General features: G+C 44.6%; 1 protein-coding gene across 1 annotated transcript in view; it reads right to left on the bottom strand.

Moving 5' to 3' along the window:
- Positions 1–12308, bottom strand: part of DDX49 (DEAD-box helicase 49) — a 56215-nt gene continuing 43907 nt past the window's right edge. The window contains exon 13 of the mRNA XM_044285510.1: positions 1–722. Coding sequence (XP_044141445.1) covers positions 537–722 — 186 coding nt within the window. The 3' untranslated portion in view covers positions 1–536. The remainder of the gene's footprint in view (positions 723–12308) is intronic.

The raw sequence follows: 12308 nt of genomic DNA, 5'->3' as shown, positions 1-12308 counted from the left end.
AACAGAATGCACACGGAGTACCTTCCGTTTTTTTTGAGGACCCATTGAAATTAATGGTTCCGTATACGGTCCGCAAAAAAAAAAAAATGGAACAGACATGGAAAGAAAATACGTTCGTGTGCGTGAGCCCAAAATCTTTGAATTCAACCTTCTTATCTGAATTTAAATGGTGTAAAAGGAACTGAAGATATTCAGTGCGCCACCAGTAACTGCCTGCCATGGCATATACAGTACATCTCTCTCTAGTTCCAATTGACTTGTAAGAGGAAGATTAAGCAGCTCAAGGGAAACTGGTGTTTCATTTAAATATTTTCTACATGGGTTATAGGTCATAGAACTGCTGCTCCCCAATGAAATACACATACCAATAGTAAACACAGGATGACACCGATAAGGTTTCCTTATTACTGTAAGGAAAGTCTATTAGGAAATATTTATGTACTAACGCCACACGTAGTACACTAGAAAATGGTCAACACCTGCTGCCCTATTGTCTGTCGTTTGTCTAGGGTCTGTTCTGGTAAGTGAATGCAGATTCAGTCACTGCTCAGCTGAACTTTGGCAAACTTCTTTTCTTGCCTGAGTCGTTTCTTCTTCAGCTTCCTGCGTACAACGGCATCTTGTTCTTTCTGCATTGTCTCCTGAATGTGTTCCTTGAATTTCTTTTTCTGCTTTTTGATTTTTTCAAGCTCTGCCTTTCTTTTTGCCTCCAGATCTGGATCCTTAAAATTGAATTTAAAAAAAATATTAACAGCATTAACCCTTTGTCCACCATACATTTACAGCATTGGTGGGAAGTAGATTGTGCTCTGCAGCATTAATGCAAAACTTTAGGAGTGGCATGGTGTCAATAGCTGTGCCTGTGCCCACTGCAGTGGATGTCAGCTACAACATGAAACTGGTTTTAATTTTGAAGCAATTACATAAAATCAAAAATCACCATGTACAACTGTAGAGGTACAAAACACACCGCCTCTTTGTGAAAACATGTTAGGTTTAGGCTAGGCCCCTCATTTCCAATGAAGGGTAACATTAACCCCTTAAATACTTTTTTTTATTTTTCCATTCACGTAGCCATTTGATGGCTTATTTTTTTGCAGGACAAAATGCATTTTAATGCCACCATTTAATTTATCATGTGTTGAATGGAACCGGCACTCAAACAATCGGAATGCACGTGGGATTGTTTTAAACTTGTAAAACTTTTATTAAATAATACGTTTTTTGTGCACTTCTAAAAAAATATATATATAAAAACATATAAAAATAATATACTGCTGCACACATTCAATTCGAGGCTTTCAGTAAAGAAGAGTCGTTACTATGCTGCCCTATAGGTTCGCTATACCATATGTCGCTGCATCCGTATCCCACTTGTTTGATGGGACTAATGAATCGCAGCAGTCTATGGTCGAGCGACCTATTTGTAGGGCTATTTGTATGGCTCCTTACAAATTAACAGTTTCAAGCAGATGGTTATATGGATAGTCCTTGCGACAGATATATAGTATAGCTTTCAAGCAACAAGTCGCATTGTATAATGCACCGTCTATAGTTGAACGACCTATTTGTAGGGCTATTTATATGGCTCCTTACAAATTAACAGTTTCAAACAGATGGTTATATGGATAGTCCTTGCGACAGATATATAGTATAGCTTTCAAGCAACAACTCGCATTGTATAATGCACCAGTCCTCTAGCGAAATTTTCTCAAGGCTCCGAGTGCATCACCCAAGCAAAGTCGGTAGTTCAGTAAAGTTTTTAAAGTCCCACCTGTATTAGCATAGAGATATAGCGTAGCTCCACGTATATTTCTATCGATTGTATGAGTTACTCACTGCGTTCCGTATGGGTTCACTGTATGCGTCCCGTAGTCGGTTGTTAGCGTGGCGTCCCACGCTTCCACCTTTCTCCGGTATGTTTGTATTACTTCCGGCTCTGCTGAAATCTCGCCTTTAGTCTCGCGGGAATCTTATGTCGGGTAGTTATTTCGTGAATCCCAATACGGTGTTCCGTATATGTGAGTTAGCTGGAGTTCTTTCTGTCTTTGTTTGAGATTATCAGTTGTCAATCCTTCTGTACATGGCCATGCACCGTCTCACAGGTAACACCCAGACGCGGTTCGAGATGCTATCTCTTCATCAGTGGGTCGCCTGTGAGTTATGGTGTCTTAGTTCTTATACTCTCCTCTTAATTGTTTGATTGATCACACTTGTTATCGCTATGAGATCTAGTTCACAATTGGTTTATATTTTTCTCTGTGATTCTGTCATTTCCTCAGTTGTTCACCATCATTAAAGCTTTTATGCATCAGCTACTTTTCGAATTATCGAATAGTATCGAATTATCGAGCAGTATCAATATTGTACAATATAAAATAGAACATATAATATAAAAAATGTCATATAGATTGTGACATAAAATGTAACATAAAAGGGGAAATACAGGAATGCAATATAGAAAGATTTTTTTGAAAAAATCTTTTTCACATAAGTACATTTCTATTAGCCAGAGGTTATCTGTCTGTCCTTGCTTTCCCATTACTATTTTCGATATATTGTTATTTCTTTTTTTCTCTATTTGGATCCTCAACTCTACCCATTTTTTTATTTTTTCTCTCCTAATAGAGGTAATTTTTACTGAAATGGGCTATGTGTTTAGCATGTAATTCGTTCATCCTACAGTATTAGAATCTCATTCTATTTCATTCAAGGCAGATTTCTCCTGTATGTCTTTGTTTACAGCTGTATGGAGTGATTCTACATTTTTATGGGGAGGCAGGTTTCTCATAGTGCTGTCTATCTTCTATCTACGCATTCATTCGTAACTATATGGTGTAATCCTGCATTTTCATGGAGGGACCTTTATAGAGGGATATCCTAAACAGAAAGTTTTTATCTTTGAAAATATCTGAAGTGTCTCCTCGGGACTCCACCTACATGTCATAGATCGTCCTCTCTATCTTATTTCTAGGTATGACTGTATGGTTCCCCTGTTCGTCACCATACGTTCAGGTCTGATGGATCTGTATTTTATATAAAACCAAAAATTTCTAGATCTGAGTTTAGTCCTGCAGGGAGAAGACTCCCAAAGTCGTATATTCTCCTGGACTCTGCCCGTGACATTCGCATAATGTGATTTCCCCCCCCCCTCCAGTGTATGTCTACCTTCTCCAGGGCCACGAATGAGAAGCCCCTGGGGTCACTATTGTGTACCATTTTGAAATGGTTCGATAGGGAATGGTTTTCATATCCCTTCCTGATGTTATTTAGATGTTCTGTGATTCTGACCCTCAGGGGTCTCTTCGTTCTGCCAATATATTGTTTCTGGCAGGGGCACTGGAAAAGGTAGACAACACTGGAGGAATCACACGTTAAGCAACCCCTAATGTCCATTGTGAATTGATTCTGAGTAGATTGAACCCTAGTGGTCTTTCTCGGGAATGTTGAATTTTTACACCCTGAGCATCTCCCGCATCTGTAGAAACCATCATCCATTTTCAGCCAATTTTGTAATGTGGGTTTGATTTTTTGATTTTGATTTTTTTATTGAAGGTGCAATCTTTATACCCAAATTGGGAGCTTTAGTAAAGGTGATTAAAGGGGAGGTGTGCAGTGAAGGTCCAATGATTTTGTCTCTTAATAAAAAGTGCCAGTGTTGGTTTATAATATGACGTATCTGTTTGGCTTGTGTATTATACGGTAAAATTAATCTCAACTCACATTCCTCATTTATGTTTTTCTGGGTATTGGGCTGAAAAAAGGTTTTTCTCTCAGCTCTTTTTATTTTTTCTAGGGCATCTATCGGGACTTTTTCGGGGTAGTTCTTACTCTCAAATTGACATTTCATTTTTAGGGCCTCTGTCTCGAAGTCTGTTTCGTCGGTACAGTTTCGCTTAATGCGGCGAAACTGTCCCGAAGGAATATTTAACAGCCACTGGGGTAAGTGGCAGCTTGTGAATGGTATAAAGCTATTTTTAGCTGTTGGCTTATAATAGGTTTGGCATATATATCTATTGTTACGTTTGGTGATCTGTATGTCCAGGAATTCTATGGATTCTTCTTTTATTTTGGACAAAAAAGTCAAATTTTGGTCATTTTGGTTCAGGGCCTCTAAGAATTGATGTAGCTCGTCTGTATTTTTTTTCCAGATGAATAGGACGTCGTCGATGTAGCGACGCCATAGGGCCAGGCTCGACCCCAGTTTCGGGTTAATGTTTTCACATTCCCACTGTGCTAAGAATAGATTTGCATAACTGGGGGCGAACCTGGTCCCCATGGCTGTCCCACATAGCTGTAAGTAGTGCTCACCCTCAAAATAGAAGTGATTGTGGTGGAGTATAAATTGGATTCCCTCCATCAGATATTCTATTTGTCTAGTACATATGGTGCCATCTACTTCCAATTGTGATTTTACAGCTGCTATACCTTGATCGTGTCTTATGCTTGTGTAGAGGGACTGGACATCTAGGGTGCCAATGATCCAGTCTGGCTCTACATCTAAGTCCTCAAGCGTTTTAATAATATCTGTGGTATCTCGGATATACGATTTGGTTTTTCTAACTACGGGCTGTAATATTGTGTCAATATACTGGGAAAGGTTAGAGGTCAATGAACCTATCCCAGATATTATAGGCCGCCCTGGTGGATTTTCCTGGCATTTGTGGATTTTGGGCAGACAGTAGAAGATGGGAAGTCTTCCCTGTGTGCCCAAAATTATTTTGGGCACACAGGGAAGACTTCCCATCTTATACTGTCTGCCCAAAATCCACAAATGCCAGGAAAATCCACCAGGGCGGCCTATAATATCTGGGATAGGTTCATTGACCTCTAACCTTTCCCAGTATATTGACACAATATTACAGCCCGTAGTTAGAAAAACCAAATCGTATATCCGAGATACCACAGATATTATTAAAACGCTTGAGGACTTAGATGTAGAGCCAGACTGGATCATTGGCACCCTAGATGTCCAGTCCCTCTACACAAGCATAAGACACGATCAAGGTATAGCAGCTGTAAAATCACAATTGGAAGTAGATGGCACCATATGTACTAGACAAATAGAATATCTGATGGAGGGAATCCAATTTATACTCCACCACAATCACTTCTATTTTGAGGGTGAGCACTACTTACAGCTATGTGGGACAGCCATGGGGACCAGGTTCGCCCCCAGTTATGCAAATCTATTCTTAGCACAGTGGGAATGTGAAAACATTAACCCGAAACTGGGGTCGAGCCTGGCCCTATGGCGTCGCTACATCGACGACGTCCTATTCATCTGGAAAAAAAATACAGACGAGCTACATCAATTCTTAGAGGCCCTGAACCAAAATGACCAAAATTTGACTTTTTTGTCCAAAATAAAAGAAGAATCCATAGAATTCCTGGACATACAGATCACCCAACGTAACAATAGATATATATGCCAAACCTATTATAAGCCAACAGCTAAAAATAGCTTTATACCATTCACAAGCTGCCACTTACCCCAGTGGCTGTTAAATATTCCTTCGGGACAGTTTCGCCGCATTAAGCGAAACTGTACCGACGAAACAGACTTCGAGACAGAGGCCCTAAAAATGAAATGTCAATTTGAGAGTAAGAACTACCCCGAAAAAGTCCTGATAGATGCCCTAGAAAAAATAAAAAGAGCTGAGAGAAAAACCTTTTTTCAGCCCAATACCCAGAAAAACATAAATGAGGAATGTGAGTTGAGATTAATTTTACCGTATAATACACAAGCCAAACAGATACGTCATATTATAAACCAACACTGGCACTTTTTATTAAGAGACAAAATCATTGGACCTTCACTGCACACCTCCCCTTTAATCACCTTTACTAAAGCTCCCAATTTGGGTATAAAGATTGCACCTTCAATAAAAAAATCAAAATCAAAAAATCAAACCCACATTACAAAATTGGCTGAAAATGGATGATGGTTTCTACAGATGCGGGAGATGCTCAGGGTGTAAAAATTCAACATTCCCGAGAAAGACCACTAGGGTTCAATCTACTCAGAATCAATTCACAATGGACATTAGGGGTTGCTTAACGTGTGATTCCTCCAGTGTTGTCTACCTTTTCCAGTGCCCCTGCCAGAAACAATATATTGGCAGAACGAAGAGACCCCTGAGGGTCAGAATCACAGAACATCTAAATAACATCAGGAAGGGATATGAAAACCATTCCCTATCGAACCATTTCAAAATGGTACACAATAGTGACCCCAGGGGCTTCTCATTCGTGGCCCTGGAGAAGGTAGACATACACTGGAGGGGGGGGGAAATCACATTATGCGAATGTCACGGGCAGAGTCCAGGAGAATATACGACTTTGGGAGTCTTCTCCCTGCAGGACTAAACTCAGATCTAGAAATTTTTGGTTTTATATAAAATACAGATCCATCAGACCTGAACGTATGGTGACGAACAGGGGAACCATACAGTCATACCTAGAAATAAGATAGAGAGGACGATCTATGACATGTAGGTGGAGTCCCGAGGAGACACTTCAGATATTTTCAAAGATAAAAACTTTGTTTAGGATATCCCTCTATAAAGGTCCCTCCATGAAAATGCAGGATTACACCATATAGTTACGAATGAATGCGTAGATAGAAGATAGACAGCACTATGAGAAACCTGCCTCCCCATAAAAATGTAGAATCACTCCATACAGCTGTAAACAAAGACATACAGGAGAAATCTGCCTTGAATGAAATAGAATGAGATTCTAATACTGTAGGATGAACGAATTACATGCTAAACACATAGCCCATTTCAGTAAAAATTACCTCTATTAGGAGAGAAAAAATAAAAAAATGGGTAGAGTTGAGGATCCAAATAGAGAAAAAAAGAAATAACAATATATCGAAAATAGTAATGGGAAAGCAAGGACAGACAGATAAGTACATTTCTATTAGCCAGAGGTTATGTGAAAAAGATTTTTTCAAAAAAATCTTTCTATATTGCATTCCTGTATTTCCCCTTTTATGTTACATTTTATGTCACAATCTATATGACATTTTATATATTATATGTTCTATTTTATATTGTACAATATTGATACTGCTCGATAATTCGATACTATTCGATAATTCGAAAAGTAGCTGATGCATAAAAGCTTTAATGATGGTGAACAACTGAGGAAATGACAGAATCACAGAGAAAAATATAAACCAATTGTGAACTAGATCTCATAGCGATAACAAGTGTGATCAATCAAACAATTAAGAGGAGAGTATAAGAACTAAGACACCATAACTCACAGGCGACCCACTGATGAAGAGATAGCATCTCGAACCGCGTCTGGGTGTTACCTGTGAGACGGTGCATGGCCATGTACAGAAGGATTGACAACTAGAGTTGAGCGAACACCTGGATGTTCGGGTTCGAGAAGTTCGGCCGAACATCCCGGAAATGTTCGGGTTCGGGCTCCGAACCCGATCCGAACTTCGTCCCGAACCCGAACCCCATTGAAGTCAATGGGGACCCGAACTTTTCGGCACTAAAAAGGCTGTAAAACAGCCCAGGAAAGAGCTAGAGGGCTGCAAAAGGCAGCAACATGTAGGTAAATCCCCTGCAAACAAATGTGGATAGGGAAATTAATTAAAATAAAAATTAAATAAATAAAAATTAACCAAAATCAATTGGAGAGAGGTTCCATAGCAGAGAATCTGGCTTCCCGTCACCCACCACTGGAACAGTCCATTCTCAGATATTTAGGCCCCGGCACCCAGGCAGAGGAGAGAGGTCCCGTAACAGAGAATCTGTCTTCATGTCAGCAGAGAATTAGTCTGCATGTCATAGCAGAGAATGAGGCTTCACGTCAGCCACCACTGCAACAGTCCATTGGCATATATTTAGGCCTAGCACACAGGCAGAGGAGAGAGGTCCCGTAACAGAGAATCTGGCTTCATGTCAGCAGAGAATCAGTCTGCATGTCATAGCAGAGAATGAGGCTTCACGTCAGCCACCACTGCAACAGTCCATTGGCATATATTTAGGCCCAGCACACACACAGGCAGAGGAGAGAGGTCCCGTAACAGAGAATCTGTCTTCATGTCAGCAGAGAATTAGTCTGCATGTCATAGCAGAGAATGAGGCTTCACGTCACCCACCACTGCAACAGTCCATTGGCATATATTTAGGCCTAGCACACAGGCAGAGCAGAGAGGTCCCGTAACAGACAATCTGGCTTCATGACAGCAGAGAATCAGTCTGCATGTCATAGCAGAGAATGAGGCTTCACGTCACCCACCACTGCAACAGTCCATTGGCATATATTTAGGCCTAGCACACAGGCAGAGGAGAGAGGTCCCGTAACAGAGAATCTGTCTTCATGTCAGCAGAGAATCAGTCTGCATGTCATAGCAGAGAATGAGGCTTCACGTCAGCCACCACTGCAACAGTCCATTGGCATATATTTAGGCCCAGCACACACACAGGCAGAGGAGAGAGGTCCCGTAACAGAGAATCTGGCTTCATGTCAGCAGAGAATCAGTCTGCATGTCATAGCAGAGAATGAGGCTTCACGTCAGCCACCACTGCAACAGTCCATTGGCATATATTTAGGCCCAGCACACACACAGGCAGAGGAGAGAGGTCCCGTAACAGAGAATCTGGCTTCATGTCAGCAGAGAATCAGTCTGCATGTCATAGCAGAGAATGAGGCTTCACGTCAGCCACCACTGCAACAGTCCATTGGCATATATTTAGGCCCAGCACCCAGGCAGAGGAGAGAGGTCCCGTAACAGACAATCTGGCTTCATGTCAGCAGAGAATTAGTCTGCATGTCATAGCAGAGAATGAGGCTTCACGTCAGCCACCACTGCAACAGTCCATTGGCATATATTTAGGCCTAGCACACAGGCAGAGGAGAGAGGTCCCGTAACAGACAATCTGGCTTCATGTCAGCAGAGAATCAGTCTGCATGTCATAGCAGAGAATGAGGCTTCACGTCACCCACCACTGCAACAGTCCATTGGCATATATTTAGGCCTAGCACACAGGCAGAGCAGAGAGGTCCCGTAACAGACAATCTGGCTTCATGTCAGCAGAGAATCAGTCTGCATGTCATAGCAGAGAATGAGGCTTCACGTCACCCACCACTGCAACAGTCCATTGGCATATATTTAGGCCTAGCACACAGGCAGAGCAGAGAGGTCCCGTAACAGACGATCTGGCTTCATGTCAGCAGAGAATCAGTCTGCATGTCATAGCAGAGAATGAGGCTTCACGTCACCCACCACTGCAACAGTCCATTGGCATATATTTAGGCCTAGCACACAGGCAGAGCAGAGAGGTCCCGTAACAGACAATCTGGCTTCATGTCAGCAGAGAATCAGTCTGCATGTCATAGCAGAGAATCAGGCTTCACGTCAGCCACCACTGCAACAGTCCATTGTCATAAATTTAGGCCCAGCACCCAGGCAGAGGAGAGAGGTCCCGTAACAGACAATCTGGCTTCATGTCAGCAGAGAATTAGTCTGCATGTCATAGCAGAGAATCAGGCTTCATGTCAGCCACCACTGCAACAGTCCATTGGCATATATTTAGGCCTAGCACACAGGCAGAGGAGAGGTTCATTCAACTTTGGGTAGCATCGCAATATAATGGTAAAATGAAAATAAAAATAGGATTGAATGAGGAAGTGCCCTGGAGTCCAATAATATATGGTTATGGGGAGGTAGTTAATGTCTAATCTGGACAAGGGACGGACAGGTCCTGTGGGATCCATGCCTGGTTCATTTTTATGAACGTCAGCTTGTCCACATTGGCTGTAGACAGGCGGCTGCGTTTGTCTGTAATGACGCCCCCTGCCGTGCTGAATACACGTTCAGACAAAACGCTGGCTGCCGGGCAGGCCAGCACCTCCAAGGCATAAAAGGCTAGCTCTGGCCACGTGGACAATTTAGAGACCCAGAAGTTGAATGGGGCCGAACCATCAGTCAGTACGTGGAGGGGTGTGCACACGTACTGTTCCACCATGTTAGTGAAATGTTGCCTCCTGCTAACACGTTGCGTATCAGGTGGTGGTGCAGTTAGCTGTGGCGTGTTGACAAAAGTTTTCCACATCTCTGCCATGCTAACCCTGCCCTCAGAGGAGCTGGCCGTGACACAGCTGCCTTGGCGACCTCTTGCTCCTCCTCTGCCTTGGCCTTGGGCTTCCACTTGTTCCCCTGTGACATTTGGGAATGCTCTCAGTAGCGCGTCTACCAACGTGCGCTTGTACTCGCGCATCTTCCTATCACGCTCCAGTGCAGGAAGTAAGGTGGGCACATTGTCTTTGTAGCGTGGATCCAGCAGGGTGGCAACCCAGTAGTCCGCACAGGTTAAAATGTGGGCAACTCTGCTGTCGTTGCGCAGGCACTGCAGCATGTAGTCGCTCATGTGTGCCAGGCTGCCCAGGGGTAAGGACAAGCTGTCCTCTGTGGGAGGCGTATCGTCATCGTCCTGCCTTTCCCCCCAGCCACGCACCAGTGATGGACCCGAGCTGCGTTGGGTGCCACCCCGCTGTGACCATGCTTCATCCTCATCCTCCTCCACCTCCTCCTCATCCTCGTCCTCCTCGTCCTCCAGTAGTGGGCCCTGGCTGGCCACATTTGTACCTGGCCTCTGCTGTTGCCAAAAACCTCCCTCTGAGTCACTTCGAAGAGACTGGCCTGAAAGTGCTAAAAATGACCCCTCTTCCTCATCCTCCTCCTCCTCCTCCTGGGCCACCTCCTCTTCCATCATCGCCCTAAGTGTTTTCTCAAGGAGACATAGAAGTGGTATTGTAACGCTGATAACGGTGTCATCGCCACTGGCCATGTTGGTGGAGTACTCGAAACAGCGCAACAGGGCACACAGGTCTCGCATGGAGGCCCAGTCATTGGTGGTGAAGTGGTGCTGTTCTGTAGTGCGACTGACCCGTGCGTGCTGCAGCTGAAACTCCACTATGGCCTGCTGCTGCTCGCACAGTCTGTCCAGCATGTGCAAGGTGGAGTTCCACCTGGTGGGCACGTCGCATATGAGGCGGTGAGCGGGAAGGCCGAAGTTACGCTGTAGCGCAGACAGGCGAGCAGCAGGCAGGATGTGAACGCCGGAAGCGCGAACAGACGGCCCGCACTTTATGCAGCAGCTCTGACATGTCGGGGTAGTTGTGAATGAACTTCTGCACCACCAAATTCAGCACATGCGCCAAGCAAGGGATGTGCGTCAAATTGGCTAGTCCCAGAGCTGCAACGAGATTTCGCCCATTATCACACACCACCAGGCCGGGCTTGAGGCTCACCGGCAGCAACCACTCGTCGGTCTGTTGTTCAATACCCCGCCACAACTCCTGTGCGGTGTGGGGCCTGTCCCCCAAACATATGAGTTTCAGAATGGCCTGCTGACGTTTACCCCGGGCTGTGCTGAAGTTGGTGGTGAAGGTGTGTGGCTGACTGGATGAGCAGGTGGAAGAAGAGGAGGAGGAAGCCGAGAAGGAGGAGGTGGCAACAGGAGGCAAAGAATGTTGCCCTGCGATCCTTGGCGGCGGCAGGACGTGCGCCAAACAGCTCTCCGCCTGGGGCCCAGCTGCCACTACATTTACCCAGTGTGCAGTTAGGGAGATATAGCGTCCCTGGCCGTGCTTACTGGTCCACGTATCTGTGGTTAGGTGGACCTTGCTACAGATGGCGTTGCGCAGTGCACACTTGATTTTATCGGATACTTGGTTGTGCAGGGAAGGCACGGCTCTCTTGGAGAAGTAGTGCCGGCTGGGAACAACATACTGTGGGACAGCAAGCGACATGAGCTGTTTGAAGCTGTCTGTGTCCACCAGCCTAAATGACAGCATTTCATAGGCCAGTAGTTTAGAAATGCTGGCATTCAGGGCCAGGGATCGAGGGTGGCTAGGTGGGAATTTACGCTTTCTATCAAATGTTTGTGAGATGGAGAGCTGAACGCTGGCGTGTGACATGGTTGAGACGCTTGGTGACGGAGGTGGTGGTGGTGTTGGTGGTACATCCCCTGTTTGCTGGGCGGCAGGTGCCAACGTTCCTCCAGAGGCGGAGGAAGAGGCCGAGGCGGCAGCAGCAGAATAGGCCGAGGCGGCAGCAGCAGAAGAGGTAGCAGGGGGAGCCTGAGTGACTTCCTTGGTTTTAAGGTGTTTACTCCACTGCAGTTCATGCTTTGCATGCAGGTGCCTGGTCATGCAGGTTGTGCTCAGGTTCAGAACGTTAATGCCTCGCTTCAGGCTCTGATGGCACAGCGTGCAAACCACTCGGGTCTTGTCGTCAGCACATTGTTTGAAGAAGTGCCATGCCAGGGAACTCC

The sequence above is a fragment of the Bufo gargarizans genome, chromosome 1, assembly GCF_014858855.1.
Source record: "Bufo gargarizans isolate SCDJY-AF-19 chromosome 1, ASM1485885v1, whole genome shotgun sequence".
NCBI classification, from domain to species: domain Eukaryota; kingdom Metazoa; phylum Chordata; class Amphibia; order Anura; family Bufonidae; genus Bufo; species Bufo gargarizans.
Note: the sequence above shows the minus strand (reverse complement) of the source record. Positions and strands in the feature narration are given on the sequence as shown.